General features: G+C 44.4%; 1 protein-coding gene across 3 annotated transcripts in view; it reads left to right on the top strand.

The window, feature by feature from the left end:
* Nucleotides 1–22,204, top strand: part of CACNA1E (calcium voltage-gated channel subunit alpha1 E) — a 337,914-nt gene that overhangs the window by 100,833 nt on the left and 214,877 nt on the right. For all 3 annotated transcript variants that reach the window (XM_010368902.2, XM_010368905.2, XM_010368907.2), the window contains exon 6: nucleotides 605–786. In XM_010368902.2, the coding sequence (XP_010367204.1) occupies nucleotides 605–786 (182 nt within the window). The remainder of the gene's footprint in view (nucleotides 1–604; nucleotides 787–22,204) is intronic.

Genomic DNA, 22,204 nt, shown 5'->3' on the forward strand with positions numbered 1-22,204 from the left:
TTTTCAAGTTGAGTTGAGTATCCTAGGAGGAAAGGAGATGGGAGGCAGGCTGAAGAATCCCAAATAAGTACCATGCTTTTTATGAAAAGAACCTTCAAAGAACACCTTCCACCTTGGATTTCTATTTTTTGTTTTAATCTTTTATTCAAAGCCAGCAATCCATGCTGGACAAACAAGGAGCTAAAACCCCCTAAAATGACCATAGTTTATAACTGTCCCCAAGAAACCCAGGAAGAACTCAGGGCTCATCCTGGAGTCTGAAGCTAAAAAACTTGACTTTGCCTTTTCCTCAAAGTGTGCCGTGTGATTCAGTCCTTCTAATTCCTGTGGTACTGCAGGTGAGGGTAGAGGATGAAGCTTGCAGAGTAGGGGACCATGCGGAGGAGAGGCTCCATTTTCAAGAGAATGGGAAACATTGGGTTGAACACGTGGTATGTGAGCTGGGGGGTGCAGAGAGGCCAGGGAGGAGAGGGAGCCTGAGACAAAAAAGGGCAGACCTCTTTCCATGGGGAATGGAATTGCTTGCCTGTGGCCTCCTGAGGTCATTTCCAGTTTATGTGAAACACCATGTGATTTATCCCCTACCCTCCAAACATGTCTGCAGGTATTCTAGAAGGATTTGACCCCCCTCACCCATGTGGCGTGCAGGGCTGCCCAGCTGGTTATGAATGCAAGGACTGGATCGGCCCCAATGATGGGATCACCCAGTTTGATAACATCCTTTTTGCTGTGCTGACTGTCTTCCAGTGCATCACCATGGAAGGGTGGACCACCGTGTTGTACAACGTGAGTAGAGCTGGTGGGGACCGGGAAGGAGGAGGGAAGAACCCTGGATGGAGGCTTCTGGGGTTGTTTGGCCTGGCTAGTCCAGGGACAGGGAGGGCTGTGGATATAGGTGTATTGGAGCGGGAGGTGAAGACTCAACTGGGACAAGCCTTAGCAGTTCATAACCCTCTTTTGTCTGGCCTCTTGCTAAGTACAAGTACACAGCTTCTTAACACGATTAGGAAATTACATCCTAGGTTGGATAGGTGAACAAATTAGTTAAGTCAGATCAACTTAATAGTTATAGAATATGTTGGTTGGACATGATGGTGGGCTACAGTGAAGGGTACTAATAATGTATAATACTGGCTGCCCAGTAGAATTAGCTGGAAGCTTAAAAAATTTTATCACCCCCTCAGGATCTGGGAGAATGTACTGGAAAAGAACAAAAAGAAAAGAAAAAAACTTATACCAACTGGGCTCCATCCCAAACCAATTAAGTAGGAATATTTAGGGGTGAAGGTGATTTTAGAAAAGTCATTGGCTTTTCTAAAAAGCTTCCTATCTGACTCTCGTATGTAGCCACTGTCAAGAACTGCTGCATTACATGCACATAAAAGCATGCTTAATTGTGAGATTCACCAGGGATGCTTGTTGAAAATTCAGATTCACAGGCCTCTTCTCTGGAGATTCTAATTTTGTATAACTTTGTAAGCTAGTGAGCTGTGCGTTTTTCAAGTGCCCTGGGGATTCATGTGATCAGACATGTTTGGAAGGTTCTGAGTTGATCTAACTGCCTGTCAGGGATGTTGGGGATTCCTGCATGGGGACAGAAGGTAGACAGGGTGATCATGAAGTCTCTTCCATCTTCCGGAGTCTAATTTTAATGACTTATCAAAGGCTTGGTGCAGACTCTATGCTCAAAAATGAGAGCGAGTTGAGTGAGGTATGTGGTTTGATGTACATGGATCCTAGGTGGGTAAAGCCATGTGGGCAGGTGCTTTTGAAAGACTGTACCCTTACCTGCATTCAACCAGCACATTCCAAGACAGTAACTTTGGAATGATCACGCCTCTTATGTATGCTCCCACAACCTGCCTTTACCTTAAGGTGCCCTCTGTTTCCTTCAGTTCTTCTCTAGATCTTTTTAGCCTGATTCTATTTGTATAAAACTTATTAGGTGGAAAATAAGGTGGCTTATACAAAACACCCTTTAGAAAGAGCTTTGGATATAATTTACAGTGGAGGGAAAGGAAATGCTGTCTCAGAAGAAACTCGACTAGACTATAATGACCAAAGAGCAAGGATTGTGTAAGGCCTGTACAAGAAAGTACTTAGTAGAGGTCCATTGCTAACCTGGATCCATTCCCATATAGGATGAGCAAGGCAGGACTGAAACTTTGCAGAAAAGAGTCACAGGCTATTATGCTAAAGCTCTTAAGGGCAGTGAAGAAGTCCCAAGGACCAACTTACACCCAGCAAGCCCAGGGATGATGTGTGACCCAGAAAACCCTGGAGGACACTCTGCAGTTCTCACCAGCTGTGGGAGGCAGCAGGAAGGAGCGGAGGGAGGCAAGGTTGATGAGTGCAGTCACTCCTCATTTGAGATGTAAAGGTTGTCTTGAGGCCATGCCACTCAAATTAGCCAGGCGCCTGTAGGAATTGCAGCAGTGGCCCTGTAGTGGCTGGTGTCACTTGTAGGGCTTTGAGAGTGATGCATTTCAATTATATGTGTAGACTCACCTAAGTGATGTGATAAATGCATTGAAAGCCTGAAAGGAGAAGTGTTGCATTTGAGGATACAGGCGTGATTGTTGGTCCTCTTTAGCCAAGGTTCAGATGGTACTGAGAGGAGCAGGATCTCGGCTGAAGAACCACTCATTTTTTCTTCATTAGTTTCTTTGTTCATTCCTTCATTCTTTCAGTGTTTATTGACTGAGCCTCTATTACATGCCGAGCACTGTTCTAGGTACTAGGGAAATGGAGAGGGTAAAGTGCCATGATTCCTGCTATCATAGTGCTCTCTTCAAATCTCTATGTCTCTCCAGTTACCTGTCGACCATAGGTTTAGAAGTTAAACACAGGCAGAGATCTTGCTCCTCTCTCTAGTTTTGCTCACGAAGGAGCGAAGGAGGGAGGAGAGGAGATCAAGTTGCAGATACTCTGAAACCTTGTATTGCATGGGTGTCCAGGGCCCACAGACTCACATACTCTGACTTCCAGCCTGTGATTCATTGAACTTGAGTTTACTGAAGGCCTCCTGATATTCTGATGGCTGGATTTAGGGCTAGGGGTACTGTCACCCAAAGACTGTCTACCTGTTTGGACTGTCTGCTACCTGTTTGGACACACACACACACACACTTATATACACTGGTTGCATACCATGAAGTTAACTATGAATGACTAGTCAACTTAGTATTATAAATACATGTATACATATATGTGTGTGTGTTTCTGCATATAGAAAAATGACTCACTAAGCATTACCACAACCACCACCAATAAGATGCAAATATAAATATAACTGTATTGATTTTCCTTTCTACCACTCCTCATTCTGGGAAGGCCCAGTTAACCCAGCTGCTGGATTTGTTCATGCAGAGCACTAAGAGAGGGCGATCCCCTGTTTCCCAGCCCTATGTACCTTCTATTCAGTGGTGCAACAAACATGTAAGATTTATTGTTGTTAACATCCAAACCAGTAGGAGAATCTTCAGGTTTATCCAGTAGGAAGAAACTCTCAGGCATGTGGGCTCAGTTTAACCTTGTTAACCAATGTAAATACTTACCTCATGTTTGCATCCCTTTTCTGTACCACAGACTCTTCCTAGATGCCTCCCTATGACCTTGTGTTGCTCTGCCATTGATTACTATTAACTTCATTTGCATGTGGCTTTTCTCATTATAATGAATTGTAAGGGGGAGGGTTCCCATTGTCAGGGCAACCTGGAGTCACCGGTGCTTCATTTAGTCTCTATCCAAATGTCAACTGCTTGGTCAAACTCCAACTATATTCTTGGCTTCCCTCCCTCCTCTGGCGGAAGGAATGCAAAACTGTCTACAGTTCTGGCTGTTGCTACCTGTTTGCACTGTCTCTCCCAAAGGTCTCCTCGAGACTTGCAAACTCTCTTCTTTACTTATTTCTCCTAACCTGATAAGCATGTCTTCCACAGTACAATGTGTTCTCCTTCTGATCAGTGCTCTTCATTCAACAAATGTTACTGAGGCTCGCTAACCCTCTTCACCTGTGCTGGAAGTGGCTGAGAGAAGTGACTTTCTTCTGATTCTGATCTGAGTCTTATTTCTCTTTGTCATTCTAGTTTTATCATATATACTGATTCAGTTAGCTCTTTTATTGTATCAGGACTAATTCTCACATTGCAGAGGTTCCCAGTCCCTGTCTGCAGTTACTCACATCTTTGCTCTTAAAGTTTAGTATGTTTCATTTGTATTTCTGTAGTTGGAGTTATTTCTCTTTTTACTGTTGATAAACTCATGTAGAGGCAGAAATTTCTTGGAGGTGTACTGTTTCTGCAGCTTTGCAGGTATGCTTGCCACATCTGTTGTGACTACTTAAGATGCTCCAAGCTGCTATGATGGAAGGGGTTTTTATGGACTTCATTGGCTTTTGGCAAGAAGAGGCAACTTAAAGTCTGGGTGCTTTCTGAGAGTCTTCCCAACTCCTCAGAAATCTTTTGGTCTATCAACAATGACTGTGGCTCTCCTTTAAGTTGCCTTTTCATAGCTGCATATAGTCAGGATTTATTAAATGGTTAACAGCTATTCACTTTCTGTCTCATTGAGATTTTGCTGTATGTGTCATCTATCAGCATGGTGAGGCATAACATCCATCTCACAGTTGATGAAAAACTACCATTCTCTTTATGAAGTTCCTCTGATTTTGTGGTATCTACAGAGAATGCTTTGGGTTCTGAGATCCATGAGACTAGGGAACGTGGCTTCCATCTTTGCTTCAGTCTTTTCCTACCACCTCCTCCACATTGTAGTAGAACTACTCGAAACTAATTTGACAATGGGTGGCAGGAGTCTATGATTATCTTATGGTGCTAGGGTGATAAGATGAACCAGCTGACCTAGGATCAGGTGTATAGTTCATAAAATTTGTAGACACTGTAATTGTGACTGGTATTGTAGACACTGTGTTATTGTAATTGTAATCGGTATCCAGGATTAGTCATGGTCTGGAATAGACTGGTTTCTTTTTTTCTTTTTTTCCTACAACCCCATCTGGACTGCCCTGTTCCTATGTCCTTACATGAGTCTGGGATCCTGTAATACAGGTGATACTTGGAATCGGATACTAGTATCTGTTCATCTGTTACTTATCCATAGAGGGATTGGTAAGTGGATCTTGGAAGTTACTGTTCTTTTTCCCATGATGGCTGGGAGGTGAGGTGTGTGTGCTTAGTGAGGAGCTATGATAACTTCCTCTTAACTGGCAGAACACTTTGCTTGTCAGGCTTTTCATGGAGAGGAGAGAGTAGAGGGAGAGGGAAACTATTTCCTGAACTCGTAGTAAAAGCTTTTCCCCTCTGTTTACATTAATACATAAGTGTAGATTTGTTCACTAACTCATTATTCATTCAGCAAACTTTTGTTAAGTGGCGATTACTTGCCAGATACTGTTCCGGATACTGGTGATACAGTAGAGAGTAAAACATAGGAAACTCCCTGCCCTCATGGAATTTATATTCTAGTGGGAAAATGCATATAGAACATAAGGAAAACATATGGTATATCAGATAGTGATAGGTGCTGTGGAGAAAAAAAAAAGTGGGGAAAGGGAGAAGTTGGTTGCAATTTTAAATGGAGATGTCAGGAGGACCACGTTGAGAAGATGGCATTTGAACAAAGACTTGAAGTGGGTGAGAGAGTGGGCCATGTGGTTATCTGGGGGAAGAGTGTCCTGAGTCCCAGATAGCTGGGCCAGCAAGTGCAGAGATCCTGAGATGGGGATGGGCTGGGTGTATTTGAAGAACAGCAAAGAGCACAGTGGGTTGGATTGCAGTGAGTGAGGCAGAAAGTAGGAGATGGAACAGTCAGTCAGATCATGTGGAGCCCTGAAAGCCATTATACAGACTCTGGTTTTTACTCTGAGTGAGATGGGAAAGCAGTGGAGGGTTTTGAGGAAAGGAGTGATGTGACCTGACTTGTGTTTGAAAAAGGATCACTCCACCTGCTTTGATAGAGCAAAAGTAGAAACAGGGAGTCAAATCAAGGTTATTGCAAGGATCTAAAAAAAAAAAAAAAAAAAAATGATAGAGGCTTGGGCCAGGGAGGTAGCAGTGGAGGATGTGAAAAATGGTTGGATTCTGCATATATTTTTAAGTTGAGCTCATGGGATTCTTCGATGGATTGAATATGAGTTTGGGAGAAAGCACCAAGAAGAGTGGAGTGGCCGTTAACTAAGCTGGGGAAGAACACAGGTAAAGTATGTTGGGAGGAGGAGGAGAATTGAGTTTGGATGTGTTAAATTTGCCATGCTCATTTGATATGGTAGTATAGGGAAGGAGGTGAATAAATGAGTTCAGGGTAGAAGGCTTGGCTGGAGATACAAATTTGGGAGTTTTCAGTGTATAGATGGTAAAGTATTGAGACTGGCGGAAACCATCAAGGAAGTGAATATAGACAGGGAAGAGAGGAGATTCCAGGACTGAGTTCTGATATTAAGGTGAAGAGAAAAATGATTATCAGCAAAAAAGACTGAGAAGGAGCAGTAGGGAGGCGAGAGGAAAATCAGAAACTTGGTGTCCTGGGGCCAAGTGAAGAGCGCACTGCAGAGGGAGAAAGTACAGGATGATCAAGTCAGTTCTCTGAAGAAGGGTTTTTCCTATCATATGATTATTCAGTATCTTGCTAGTAATTTCTTGGTGATTTGTATAAATTACATCCACAGATTCTCTTGAATTCACATTCATATTTACTCTTTCAAAAACTCTTACCTATATGCTTTGCTCATTTGAATCAAATGCTTCAGATGGGTCAAGGAAGGTGAAGGCTAAGAACCACTGAATGCCAGGAGCAGTTTGAGTGGAGTGAGAAGGATTTCAGAGAGCAATGGAAACAGTATGGAAGAAATACCACTTACATGCTGATGGGAATGATCCATTTGAGATAAAAATTATTGTTGATGAAGGAGAGGGAGGATAATTGGTGGAAGGATTTCCTTGAACAGGTGTGTGTGTGGTGTGGGGAGGTCTAGACCACAGGTGTAGGGTTTGGCTTAGATAGGAGCTCTAATCATCCATTCATAGTACTAGGAGTAGAGGAAGAACAAGTGGCTGCAGAGGCTGGTACGTGGGTAGATGTGGTGTTGGAATCTTGTAGAAATTCTCTTCATATTGCTTCTATTTTCTCAATGAAAGAGGAAGTAAGGTCATCAGCTTACTGGGTGGGAGGAGGAAAATATTGAAAGTTTGAGGAGAAGGTATAACATAGTTTCCCAGAAGACTGAGGGAGTAAGTGGAGTAGGTAAATGCATTGGGTTGCTGGGTAGCTTTATGGACTCACTTGGAGTTAGCTGTGATGAAGTTCAAGTGAGACCAGTGAGCCTGGTGTGTTTTCCTCTGGTCACATTCAGCCGCTGAGTCTCAGGTGGGAAGTAGGTGGAGAGTTGGCGTTTACGAGAATAGTTTTGTCAGGTGAGCACGATAAAATGAGAGAAGATCAAGAGAGTGACTGTAACATAGCTATGGTATTTGAGCTGGATAAGGAGCAAAGAGGTGGGGGAGAAACCGTGAAAAGGGAGGAGAGTAAATGGATTATGGACCCTTTTTGAAATGTGACTCTTGAATCTGATGGACAAATTCAGTCTGTGGAGTAAGTTGAGAAACCTATCTTGCTGCATAGAAGTAGGGAGTGGGTTTTGAAACCAAATGTTCTGATTTCTAATTTGGTGCTCGCACTGCCCCCAGTGGAAGGAGAGAGAGTGTGTGCATGTGCCGCACATGTGCAGAGTAAGCTGTGACTCTGGGCACCGGCACACGGCTGGGCCCTCTCTGACGCCACTCCCAGGGTGTCTCGTCCTGTTTCAGCTCAATTCAGAATGTGAACTTGGGGAACATTTGGGGACTGAAACCCACCAGGCCCGCCTGCCTACCTTACTAGCATTGTACTCTGTCATCTTGTTTTCCTTCTCAGAGTGTCTGAATCTTTTTTAAACACACGTACGTTGCAGCTTCTGATGCTGACTTTGGCAGCCTGTTCTCCTGTTAATACTTGTCCTCCGTAAACCCTACAGTGCCTTCTTGGCCTCTGTCTGCTGGGCTGGGAGCCTGTGGTCCACAGCCTTCTCCACACCGCTGCCTCCCTGGGAAGAAACTGGCGTTTTTTTTCTTTCTCACACTTACTATTTTCCCATCCTTAGCTGTCTCCACCCTGAAGTTATTCCTGCTCATTGCATTTCTGTCTTGATTTGTCAAACCAGGATGCCATCATGTTTGGGATTTATTCCAAATGTGCTAAGTGTGCCTCCTGATCTGATGCCTGAATTTCACACCACCAACCAGGCCAGTCTCCTGGTCTTTTGTCCGTGCATAGCCATTAGGCTGGCTCAGGGTTCCTTTCCTTTATGTTTCATTTACTCTAATATGCGGTTTAATTTCTAATGCGTGGCCAAAGGCCTCAGGTGCCTGATGCGTCATGCAGCTTTGGGCTATGATCTTTGTGTTCTCAGGCAACACCAGGCCTTAGGACTCAGGGGCAGAAATTAGCTGGAGGTGGTGTGTTGGTGACTCAATGGCTGTTTCAGGTACTTTTCACTCTGGAATCCAAATGCTGACAGAATCTCAGCCAGGTGGGGATGGCACAGTGCCAGTATATGGCACACTAGGAAAGCCAAGAGGTCTTTATTCACTGTTCCTCAATTCATTATTCACTCGAAGACTTATGAGCAATTGTTTTTCATGCCCTTCAGAGTGTGGTCTGTCTTGGAATCATCCAGGGGCAATTAGTGTAATTGCAGATTCCCGGGCCCTGCCCCATATCTGGCGGGCCAGCATCTCTAGAGGTGGGAGGAAGGAATCTGTATTTTCAGCAAGCTCCCATGTGATTCTGAGGCTACACTGAAGTTTGAGAACCACTGTTCTGCATCAATGTAATTGCCAGGCAGTAAGAGGGTGACATGGCACATAAATAGGAGAGTACTGAAGAAAAAGGCACTCTTCTGCCTTCAGCCTGCATGCCCACTATGTGGATTTCCATGAGGTCATGCTTTATTCAATGCTTGCCTAACATAAAGTGATTGACACACAGTGGGCTCTCAGGAAGTAGTTAATTTATGGACTTAGGTCTAGAAGGGGCCATAAGTCGGGCACATGGGTACATACATATACTTGTAACAATAGGGCAAACTAAATATAGCAAATAATTGGAAGATATACAAGCAGAGATCTCTGGGAGGATTGAGGAGAGAGTGGATAATTTAAAGTGAGCTGCTGAACCTGGCTTAGTGGCTCACACCTATAGTCCCAGCTACCTGGAAGGCTGAGGCAGGAGGATCTCTTGAGTTCAGGAGTTCAAGGCTGCAGTGTGCTATGATTGACCTATGAATCATAGGTCAGCCTGGGCAACATAGTGAGACCCCATCTCTAAAAAGAAAAGAAAATAAAGTCAGCTTCTGGACAGCCCATGTAGAAATGTGAAAGCTGGTGAACTCCAGGGGAGCCCATGATACTGGATTGCAGCCTGTTGGACAAAGATGTCAGAGCTCTTGACAACACATTAAAGGCATCATTTACCCACTGGGCACTTAGATGTTACTTTATATTTTTACCTTCCTTTAGGGACAAGGCTCACAAACTGACTTGAAAGTTAGTATACCTTTTGGTGGGAGGGAAGGGTTGGCTGTACTAACTTTCCCTTAACGATCCTCTCCTTAGCTGGTCCTCATTCCATGCCTGTTGAAATAATATGCGTAGATTTACAGACCTTTGCCTGCCCCCAGTTCCCTGTGTTGCAGTTAGATGTCAGCTGCTTCTCCACGGCGAAGCTTCAGCTACAGCTTTCCCTGTTGATTGACATGTGTGCCCTCAATTACACCTCAGCTCCCTGCCAAAGGGAGGGAAGGATTGAACAGGATCCTTTCTCCTTTAAGGTGCCAGGTACTAGGGGCTCCATTTACACTTCTGGAGAGCTCTTTTAAAAGTGACTCCTGAGAGCCTCCACTCTCCACTGCCTTCCACCTCGAGCCCCATTGTCTGTCCACAAGAGGAAACAGGATTTTGTGCACTCATGGGCCAGCAGAGTAGTGGAGTTAATTACAAAAAAAAAAAAAAAAAAAAAGATACTGTATTTGACTGGCGAGTACATCTTTGGTTTATCATCTGCACTGGAATATTTCTGATGTTCTGGGAAATCACAAGACTCAAATCAGATAAAGAAGCCACAGTGACAGGACCTGGGATATCTTCTGACTTTTGTCCCCTCGGCTTCTCCTAGTGCCCCTTTTCTTGAGAAGCAGTGACCCAAGGTGGGGCCCTTCCTTCCAGCGTGCAGTCTTCCTCACCCCAGGAACAGGCGGGTGGGTCGCAGCACCTGTGATGGTCAGAGAGGACCACTTGAATTTCTGTCCTCCTGAGGGTGCCTTGCCAGGTGCTCCCGCCCCTCCCTCCCACTCTCCCCACTCACCATCCCTGGGCCATGGCCTTCACTCCAAACCTGGGACTTGTCAGCGGGTATCTGCAGATGGGCTTTGATGGCATCTATAAAATTTGTTGCAAGTTTTGTTTTTAAAATATGTCTTTTAACTACCACATTTTCTTGAATCCAGGATGCCATTGATTATATACTGTATCAAAAATTGAATAATTCTGTTATTAAATTTAAGCATTATTCAATGTTGTCGGGGGAAAAGCCACTGCATTCTATGTATGATGTATTCATATATTCTGAGTTACAAAACCTTCCTCTGTAAAGAAAGGTATATTGTAGAATTAAGGAAATAGAAAATGAAGGAATAAAACTAATTTAAAAAGCCACAAGTAATCCATATGTTATAGACCAAATTTTCACACTTGGAGACCTCCCACGGTCACACTGGTGTAATTCTTTTCTTTGTGGAGGCCTTGGAGTCAAGCACCCTTTGCTGTCTCTGCATTTATTTGAGCTTTGTGTAAATGTGGTATTAGAAAGCTTCTAGTTCTGTGTTAGTCTTTTTAAAAGAATCAGGCCCCAGCTTGTTTGCTTTCATAAAATGATGTAAGTGATCACACTATTACCTTTCTGTATGATTCAAGATTTTCTCAGTACTGTGAAACTAAAATAAAATATGAAAATAAGCTGGATGCCAAAACTGATTCAAGACTGCAATAGTCATCTATAACCCTGGTTTCAAATTTTTATCTTCTGGAAAACAACCTCATGTTTGAATGATATTGAATAAGTGTTCTGTATTATGAGTATATTTGTATTAAATATATAAAATAGATTTATGCCAGAAGATGTCCCATTTTTATAAGTTTTATGCATGGATGTTCCGATATAAGTTTTATTTGAAAAAAGTGATTTCTGATGCCAAAGGTGCTATAACACAGTGGTTAGGAATCCTGGTCTTACTTTACTGTCTATGGGACTTTGGCAATTTATTTAATCTCTGTGCCTTCATTTTCCTATCAGTAATGTGAGGATAATTGTGGTACCCACCTCTCTGAGTTGTAGTAAGAAGTAAGTTAACATGAATAAATGGCACATAGCACTCATGTGAGAAATTATTAGTTAAAAAGTTTTGAAAACAAAGCATCTTCTTCCATTGGTCTACTGTATAAACCTGTTCCTCTCAGACTGGTCCTTCCTGTCTCTCAGTCTAGCCACTTTGCACTTTCCATTTGCATCATTGCCAACCTTGAGTGCACATTCTTGGAATTGCCTCCAAAACTCTGATGTCGCCTTCTCCACAGAGCCTTCTCTGACTATCCCTGAGAAATTCAAAAGAGGGGAGATGTTTCCCCTGAGCCTTCTCCCCCGGACCTAAATGTTATTAGCATTCCTTCCCAGATTCTCCTGTGTCATTCATCGTCGTCTTGGTGTTTATGTCCCTTTTCCTTATTAAGTGTTCTGTCTGCTCGCATCAACCACAGTCCCCTAGACATGGCTAAGTGTTTGGTAAATATCCATTGGTGGATTGATTTCACAGAGTGGCTGTCGGAACCCACCAAAGATGCCATGGCTTCCAGACTGCCAGGCTGTCGGGAGACGCAGCACAGGTGCTGCTCTCAGAGTGAGCTGCTGTCCACAGGGACTATGGCTGCTGCAGCCTCTGCTCGTCCTGCCTCACTCCAGCTCAGCTCCATCCTCCTGTGACAGGTAGAGAGGGGAAAAAAAAATAAAACTAGGGGAAAGGTAATTTATTTCAGTGTTTACAGAGGGTTTGTATGTAATTAACAGTTTATTTCTGTGACACAGCTGGCCTCCTCAGCTTGGAACCTGGCTTTGAAATGCTCTTAAAGAGACCTATACCTAGGCAATCTGAGGGGTGCTGGGGACTTGGGAAGAGAATGAAGAAAAATGCCATTCCCTGTCTTTGGTGACAGTGCTTGACCAAGGACAGCCCCTAAAGTGAAGACTCCCTTGTTCCTTCTTTCCCTAACCCTCCCATGCGTGTGTGCACACACACACACGCATACTCACACACACACACTTACGTTTCTTGAGTCATATTCTGTTGGCGAATCCACCTTCGACTTAGACCTTTTACAGGGTACATTTTTTTTAACCTTTTTTTCACATCAAAGCTTGGGCTTTGATATCTTCACTGGGGATAGGGGAACAGTCACTGGATCCCCTCCTGCCGTGAGCCCCATGATTGCAGGCAAAACACTGTACTCCTCCTTTTATGTATTGAATAGATGAATAAATAAATGTGCATCAGTCTTTTCATCAGTAATATGGGAGTAATACCACCTGCTGTTTCTACCTTAAAAGTTTTATAGCAAGTACGTGAGAAAAAGTATACGAAAGTGCTTTGAAAAAGACATTCAGCCCTCACTATGTGAGTGTGCTATTTTAATGACATTTTGCTTCTGTGAACTGTGGACTTATAAACTCAATTTTGCTAAGTGAGCAGTTTTTTTGTGCTTATTCAGAGGGGGTGTCTGGTTGCTTCGGGGGCATGTAAGACGAATTCTCCTAATATATTTTCTGTTTCTTACCATCAGTTAGCTGTGTTTGTTCTGTGTTGTGAGTGTGCTCAGGTCCTGTGATCTTGGTTAGAAATACAGTATTTATATTTTGTGCATATTGAAAAACATACCTATATTTGGTGCAAAAGTGGCACTTTGAATTTAATAACAGTTCTTGCTAACTTGCATAACCTGTGAATAACTGGTGAAACCTATGTTGCAGTTGCTTCCAAATTCAAACATGTTTCAGAACTTTTTTTTCTTTTTGAGATGGAGTCTCGCTCTGTTGCCCAGGCTGGAGTGCAGTGGCATGATCTCAGCTCACTGCAACCTCCTCCTGCCAGGTTCAAGCGATTCTCCTGCCTCAGTCTTCTGAGTAGTTGGGACTACAGGCACCCACCACTACGCTCGGCTAATTTTTATATTTTCAGTAGAGACAAGGTTTCACCATATTGGCCAGACTGGTCTTGAACTCCTGACCTTGTGATTCCCCCACCTCGGCCTCCCGAAGTGCTGGGATTATAGGCGTGAGCTACCGTGCTTGGCCAAGGATGTCTTAACCTTTGCAAGTGTTAGGGTAGGCCTGACATTTCTCTGCGGCAATGTTCCTGAATGAGCTGGGGCTGAGCCAATGAGAGAGTCTATACCAGAATAGCATAATGGGAAAATAATGGCAATCTAGTTTTTCATGAAACTAAATTTGCTCAACTTGAAACTGGATTTAAACATTCAAAATGTTAGTGTCCTTTCCTGGCAAAATAAAAAATTAAGAACATCATTGCAAACACAGATATTTTTGTTTTTGTTTTGTGAAAGTTTTGTGATCTGTGAAGGCTAAAAATCTATGCTGATACATATTTTATCTATGTAATAGATATAATAGGTAAGTATATTGATATAATTATGTAATTTCCTTGCAAATGCATAATATTGCTATTAGCAGCTTGAGTTTTCCATTCTAGCGATACAGAGATTTTTACATTAATTTTAAGAGAAACTGGTAGTCATTTATATAACCTTTCATTGAAGAATGAGTATTTTAGAAAACCACATAGGCTAGTATAGTGAATGCCATTTCTAAGAATAAAGTAGTGTCAGGCATTGGGTTAGATTCAGAAGACCTGGGTCTGAGCCAAGTGTTTCACCTAGGCTGGAGTACAGTGGCGTGATCTTGGTTCACTGCATCCTCCACCTCCCAGGTTCAAGTGATTCTTGTGCCTAGTCTCCTGAGTAGCTGGGATCACAGGCGTCTGCTACCATGCCAGACTGATTTTTGTGTTTTAATAGAGACGGGGTTTCACCATGTTGGCCGAGCTGGTCTTGAACTCCTGACTGCAAGTGATCCCCCTGCTATGGCCTCCCAAAGTGCTGGGATTACAGGTGTGAGCCACCACGCCTGGCTGCAAGTTTTATTTCTTTTTTTTTTTTTTTTTTTTTGAGACAGAGTCTGGCTCTGTCACCCAGGCTGGAGTACAGTGGCCGCATCTCAGCTCACTGCAAGCTCCGCTCCCGGGTTCACGCCATTCTCCTGCCTCAACCTCCCGAGTAGCTGGGACTACAGGCGCCTGCCATCTCGCCCGGCTAGTTTTTTTGTATTTTTTTTAGTAGAGACAGGGTTTCACCGTGTTAGCCAGGATGGTCTCGATCTCCTGACCTCGTGATCCGCCCGTCTCGGCCTCCCAAAGTGCTGGGATTACAGGCTTGAGTCACCGCACCCGGCCTGCAAGTTTTATTTCTTACCCATTCTTCCTGACTCTGCCATGATATTAGGCAAGTCACGTGACCTCATTTTCCTCTTCTATTAGGAACACCAATTCGGTACTTAGTTTATACAATGGTTATAAGAATTAAAGAAAAATGTATGTGTGAGAGTGCTTTGTGCATCAAGGTGTGCCTTATGAATTTAAGGTATTATAAAAAACTTTTACAGTTATGAACATTCATGTTAGGAAGATTTCTGTTACTGAGATGTACAATGCAGGTTTTTCACGTATCATTTTTAAACATGTTTTGACAGATATGGTCAATGGCAGCCCTTGGAAGAAAGGTAGAATGTATATTCAAAATATTGTTAGGATATTTCTCTTTCCTTTGTGCTCAAAGCATCCTAATATCATGACCTTTTCAAATGTTTTCTTGATATGAAACAAAGCCGCCACTGCCTGAGTAGTTTGTATAAAAACATCAGATTTCTAGGTGAAGCAGAAAAGAAAGGGAGTGTGGGAGCTTGATTCCTTCCCCCGGGGTCTCTATGACGCCATCCTTGAATGAATGATCAAGGCGTGTCCCCCACTGCCTCTGAAGGCACTTCTCCTGGCTGCAGCCAGCTGCCTTAACAATTGGAAGGAAAGGCAGGCCCAAAGGGCAGCAGGCACATGCACACCCAGGTGATCACACCTCCCTCGTCCCCTGCACACATTTAAACTCTTGGCAGCACATGTTCCCCAGGCACAGGTGGGGCTGGCGTAGTCAGCAAGGCTGCCACATCTCTGTCACAAGCTTCCCTTTCTCCTAGTGTTTTCAGCAGGCCTGTATCTCTCCACCATCCTCCCCTTCCCGGGTCTCCCACTCTCCCCTCTCTGTGACAGGTTCTTTTTCCTTGGCAGATTGCACTGGAATGGTGTGAGAGTCCCTCAGGGATCATGCCACCCGTCCAAGCTGGGGAGGAATAGCAGAGAGGCATCCATGGCTGACCAGGTCACCAAGAGAACACTCACCACGGACGAGGGTATCCAGGGCTCCTGGGACGGCAGATTCCATTGCCTCCTTGAGCCAGGAGCCTTGGTCTACCCTGTAGGACCTCATTCCGCTCAGGAACACTAAACTTGCCTGCCTGCCACTTGGCGCTACTATAAGCAGCTATACCTATCAGCATACCATGTCTCAGAAGGTGACCACAAAGAGTAATTGCCAGTGTTTAGTCTGTGTGTGCATGTGGGTGACAGAGCGAGAAGGAAGGTACGGACCTCTTTTATGCCCGGGTTATTTATTGCATTTGTCTTACGACTTCCATTTAGAGCTAAATAAACTGCAAAGTAGGTTATTTAAACTGGATCTTGGGTGCCTTTAGCAAGTGGAGAGGTGGGCGGTGAGGATGGAGAATGATGGGAGATTGGGCCAGGGAGATTGAGAGAAAGGGGCCAAAAGAAACACAACATGGCTTATTTTCCTCCCATTGGTAGTGGAAGGCGTGGTATACCGTGGCTCACAGACAGAGATCCCCTGTGCTGGGGGACCTTGAAAGCTTTCTGTCTCAGGCTTTTGGGAGTCAGCCTCCTGTGGACATATCTTGTTTTTACGATTTATAAGTAAAAAACGAAGGCATGACCTAGGAGTGCAGATTGCACAAAGCCTACAGTTACGTACCCCGCCTGAAAGGGTAGCTCCCCACTTCTTTGTCTGCTTGTCATGGTCACATGCCCCCTCCACCTGCCTTGGCCTTGTGCAGCCTAACAGAGGGCAGAGGTATAAGGAAGAATGTCATTGGGGCATTTTATCGTCACCCTATCCAAATGAGGTTTCAGGGAGTCTCATCTCCAGAGAGTAGTCTTTTACCCACCATGTACTTTGTGTGTGTGTGTGTGTGTGTGTGTGTGTGTGTGTGTGTGTGTATGTACACACACACATATTTAAGCTCAGATGCCCTGCAGACCCAGGGAGCTCTTTGTCAAGAGACTCTTGGTCCATCCAGATCACTCATGAATTCTCTTTTGTACAGACTTGATAAAGGGTGTTTCTTGAGTACCAGAAGTACTGTACATAATTCATAACATGAAGCAAGATAAAGTAGAAAGAACAAGAAAAGATAATAACTGGGGAATTAAAAGTTTCCAACTTTGTTACAAGCTGGGAGAGTGAGTCAGCGGTATATATATCCTTAGGGAGAGCTTTGCACAGGGTTGGTTTTGGGGCAGGGGCCTAGGTATCCAAAAAAGGAGGAAGGAGATGCTCAGGAGGAGTCAGAAGTAGGGGTGTGGAGGAAAAGGGACTGAGGACAGGGAGCATGGGTGCAGATTGCAAGTAGGGGTGAAATCTAGCTCTGCCCTGCCTCCTCCCCTCCCTTTGAAGGAAAGAGATATCCTGGGGCCTTAATCATCTCCTTATCTCTCATTCCTTTCCTGGTTTAATTAAATTTCTGTTATAATTTGGAAGAGCTTGCATGTTCTCAACTGCTGTGGCAACCAGTCTCTTTTATGAGACCCACTCTGGCACTCAAAGGAGTTTATCACCTCCATGGGACTTGGACCCTCTGTAGCTTTGCTGTCATGGTCGGTTCTGTAGTGAGCAGAGGCGGATTTGAGAGGAGAAAGGGGCTCTCTTACTTCGCCTTCTTCCACCAGGAAGTGAAGCTTCTTCTCCTATCCATGTATATTTTTTGTCTTTTGCACTGTGTTACCTCTCTTCTCCCAGGACAAAACACACTTCGTTGGGATCTCTTTGAATGTTAAATAATACCAAAAAGAGAGATGAAAGACAGGAAACATGGATAAATGTACCATCAGCATTCCTCTTACACCTACTGTGTGCTAGGCACAGTGCTGGGCACTCTACGCGTGTGACTGCCTTGAAGGTGGTGGATGGTCCTCCTTTGATAAATGAGGCACTATATTAGTCTGCTTTCAAGCTGCTGTAAAGGCATACCTGAGACTGGGCAATTTACAAACAAAAGAAGTTTAATTGAACTTACAGTTCCACGTGGCTGGGGAGGCCTTACAATCATGGCCGAAGGCATGGAGGAGCAAGTCACATTTTATGCAGATGGCAGCAGGCAAAATAAGAGCTTGTACAGAAAACTCCCATTTTTTAAATCATCAGATCTTGTGAGACTCATTCATTATCACCAGAACAGCCCAGGAAAGACCCGCCCCCATAATTCAATCACCTCCCACCAGCTTCCTCCCACGACACGTGGGAACTGTGGGAGTTACAATTCAAGATGAGATTTGGGTGGGGACACAGCCAAACCATATCAGGCGCTCAAGGCTCACAGAGGTTAAAGGATCCTCCCAAGGTCATATGGCTGTTAAGGTAGAAAGCCCAACTGGAACCTTGTCTTGTGAGCTAGAAAAGCCCATGCTCTCCCCAGTACTCCCTGTTAGAGCAGCATGTGAGAGGAGATGGATGAATGATTTCGGCAATTCACTTCAACTTAACGGACATACCAAATGTTGGAGTACCGACCAACTACCAGGGCCTGTGTTAGGCATTGGATGGTGGAAGAGCTTTTGCTTCTGCCCTCAGGGAGACAAGACATACTTGTGTTCAGTGGATGCCTTGAGGAAGTGTTATGGTCCCTTTGAGCATTATGGACCCACTGCTGTGGGCCATAAAGGCAGTGGCGGTGTTCTGTCTGAGGTAGTCAAGAAAGGCGTCATAGAGAAACCTTGTAGAGATAGAATTTCACCAGGGGGAGAAGTAGGTCAGGACCTGGGCAGAAGCATGGTGGAGGTATGACGTTTGTGTGCCGTGTTGAGGAAGTGGCCACAACAAAGGGGTTGGGGTGGAAAAGGCCTGGAGATGAGACTGGGGAAGAGATCATGGGTGAGTGATAAAGGACTGAGTGTCCATTAATGACTACAGAGTGTTCCTTCTATTAGGGAAATTGTCTCATTATTGAAATTATCAATGACTTATCTGTACCTCTTTTTGTCTGACACTGTCCTTGTTCAGTGCCCCCAGGGCTCAAATGTGGGAATTAGTCTGATGAACCTGAGTTCATTCCTTTCGTGCCTTCTTTGGTCTTTTACCGTGTCCCACATAGCCCTGATAATCTGTCCCCGGAATGCTCTTGTGTCTTACTTCATGCCCTTGCTTCCTCCATTGACTGTCCTCCCTCCATCATGACTGCTAGCTGTCTAGGCTCTTTCCTGCTTCCTGCCTGTGGCCACGCTCTTTCCATCATTTTTTTAAAAAATTTCTAACTTTTGTTTTTTTTTTTGAGACGGAGTCTCGCTCTGTCGCCCAGGCTGGAGTGCAGTGGCCGGATCTCAGCTCACTGCAAGCTCCGCCTCCCGGGTTTACGCCATTCTCCTGCCTCAGCCTCCCGAGTAGCTGGGACTAGGCACCCGCCACCTCGCCCGGCTAGTTTTTTGTATTTTTTTAGTAGAGACGGGGTTTCACCGTGTTAGCCAGGGTGGTCTCGATCTCCTGACCTCGTGATCCGCCCGTCTCGGCCTCCCAAAGTGCTGGGATTACAGGCTTGAGCCACCGCGCCCGGCCCTAACTTTTGTTTTAAGTTCAGGGGTATATGTGCAGGATGTGCATGCAGGTTTGTTCCATAGGTAAACGTATGCCATGGTGATTTGCTACACAGATCATCCCATCATCCAGATACCAAGCTCAGCATCCATTGGCTATTCTTCCTGAGACTCTCCCCTCTCCCCTATCCTGCCCTCCGACAGGCCCCAGTGTGTGTTGTTCCCCCCTCCCATGTGTCCATGTGTTCTCATCATCTGGCTCCCACTTATAAGTGAGAACATGGGGTATTTGGTTTTCCGTTCTTGTGTTAGTTTGCTAAGGATAACAACCTCCAGCTCCATCCATGTTTCTGCAAAGGACATGATCTCATTCCTTTTTATGGCTGCAGAGTATTCCATGGTGTATATGTACCACATTTGCTTTATCCAGTCTATCAGTGATGGGCATTTAGGTTGATTCCATGTCTTTGTATTCTTCATCTGGCCAACGCCTACTGATCCTTCAAGCTTCATCTTAATTGTTACTTCCTTAGAGAGCACTATCCTAATCCCAATCTAAATTGAGTGCTTTTGGTATAATTTTTTAAATCACAATCTTATTTCCTTCATAGCGCTTATCACCTCTTGTGTGTGTATTTGTGTGACCATTTATCAAGTTTCTGCTCTGTTAACTACACTGTAAACTCTGTAGGTGCAGGGATGTCTATTATTTCATGACTATTGCCAGACACTTGCATATTGTGTGGCATGTAGTAGATGCTTAGTAAAAATCTGGTGAATTACTGGATGGATGGAATAATAAATTAATGAATGATATAGGATCAAGCTATCAGCAGGGAATATTCTTATGCTAGGTGAAAACACAAAGCCTATGTTAAATGAGGCACATTTGCTAGTATTTCCAGTTGCATTTTTTAAATTCAAGAAATATTTGTTGAGCACTGATTATAGCTAGGCATTGTGCTAGGAGTTAGGGATACAGTGAAGAACAAGCAAAATCCATCTTCCTGGAATTCATATTCTAGTGTGATGGTATCTATTAAACAATTTAAAAAATAAGTGTATACTGTCAGGTAGTGATGAGTCATATGAAGACAAAGCAAAGGAAGGGGCAGAGTGTGTTGGGGGGAGGTGGTATGCTTCAGATGAGGTGGTTTGGGAAGGAGGTGGTATCTGAGCAGAAATCTGCAGAAGTGGGAGGGAAGGCCCTGGGATATCTGTGGAAGAGCATTCTGGATGGAGAGCCAGCAAGTGCAGTGACCCAAAATGGTTGCTTGGCAGGTTCAGGGAGTGTCCAACAGGCCACGGAGACTTGAGCACTCCGAGGGGCAAGAGGTCAGAGGGAGGGTCAGGGCCAGATCAGGTTGGGCCTCGTTGACCATGATTAGGAGTTTGGATTTTACTTCGAGTGTGATGAGAAGTCTTTGAGGTGCTTTGAACAAATGAGGTAGAAGATCTGATATATGCTGAAAAATCACCCTACCTGCTGTGTGGAGAACTGGCCATGGCAGGGTAAGAGTGGAGTCAGGCAGCTGGCAGTAGTGGTGCAGCCTAGTATGGCTGGCTGGTGGGGCTGAGCAGTGGCTAGATTGGGATATGTTTTGAAGGTGGAGCTGGTGGGACTTGCTAATGGGTTGAATGTGGGGTAGGAGAGATGGGAGAGATCAAGGAGGGCTCTTCAGCTACATTAATCTGTTAATAGTGGTGCCATCTACCGAGATAGGGGAGCTGAGAGAAGGGGCAGGATGGTTGGGCAAAGTCAAGAGTTGAGCTGGGGGCATGTTAAATTGGAGTGGCCTAACTGATGTCTATGAGATAGCCTGGTTAGAGATGTCATGAGAAGTAAGTAGCTGGACGTCTGAGTCTGGAGCTGGGTCAGGGCAAGAGATACACTTGAGAAACATTAATTATTAATAGTGTTTTGAGTCATGAGATTGACTGATGTCTGTTAGCCTTGAAGAAGGCATAGACAGAGAAGAGGACCAAAGACTTAACTCTGAGAAACTACAACTTAATGTGTATTAGCACTGCAGTAGGTCTGTTACTAAGGCCCTGAGAACTTGGTCATCTGCTCTTGGGGCTATTTCTTCTGGAATTGACCCAAATTTAGTGTTGTTGCTCCTTTTAGGAAGTTATTATGACAGGGGCTACTTTGCCATAGGGGATGAAAATAGGAATTCCCACTACCTGCAAGTGCAGGACAGGTAGAGATTCAGGTGTGGAGAGAGCTCTTCAGTCTGAGTCTGTTCTGTTTTGGTTCATTTTGCTTTTTGTCTGCTGTTCTTCTCCTGTGAAAATTATATTTTCCCTCAAGCTGATGTTTTTAAAGCTTGATTTTTATTTCTGTAACTGTACTCCTTTTCATTCTACAAACCTTTATTGAGGGCCTGCCATGTGCTAGACACTGCTCAGAACTGCTAAGTGCTGGGATGCTCCCTTTCCAAACACACGGCTCCTCCCCGTGATTCTTTTCCTGCTCAAAGCCATCTGTTCTCTCCCACCTGGTCCTCATTTTATTGATGGCTATTACATCATCCACCTGTCCATCATTTTTCCTACCTCTTATATCATTATTAGATGTTCTAGCTACAAAGTCTTGGAACCACTCTTTCCATTTTGTCTTATACCCCACATTTAGCAAAGTAGCTCCTTGGCTCTATATTCAATATTTATCCAGAATCTGCCCACCAATCCTGACCTCCAGCACTTCACCCTGGTCTAAGCCACCACCATCTCTTGCCTGAGTTAGTGCAGTCTCTCCCTGACTGCATCATTGCCCCACTTCAGACTATCCTTATGATCCTGGCAATGTAAATCAGAGCATGTCTGCACAGAACCCTCAAGTAGCTCCTCCTCCCTTGCTGAGTAAAAGCCAGAGCCCTTGCAAGGGTCTACAGGGACCTCTGTGATCTGCTCTTCTACTGCCTTCTGCTTCTTACCTTGATCTGCTCCAGTACAGTAGCCCTCTTGCTGCAGATGACATGTCAGGTATGCTTCTGCCTTGGATGGAACCTTGCTACCATGGGTCTTGGTGGAACATTCTTCCCCGTTTTCAGGGTGGGCTCACTCTTTCCCATCCTCTGGTCTTTACTCGTTGAGTCC

Source organism: Rhinopithecus roxellana, chromosome 8, assembly GCF_007565055.1.
Source record: "Rhinopithecus roxellana isolate Shanxi Qingling chromosome 8, ASM756505v1, whole genome shotgun sequence".
Taxonomy (NCBI): domain Eukaryota; kingdom Metazoa; phylum Chordata; class Mammalia; order Primates; family Cercopithecidae; genus Rhinopithecus; species Rhinopithecus roxellana.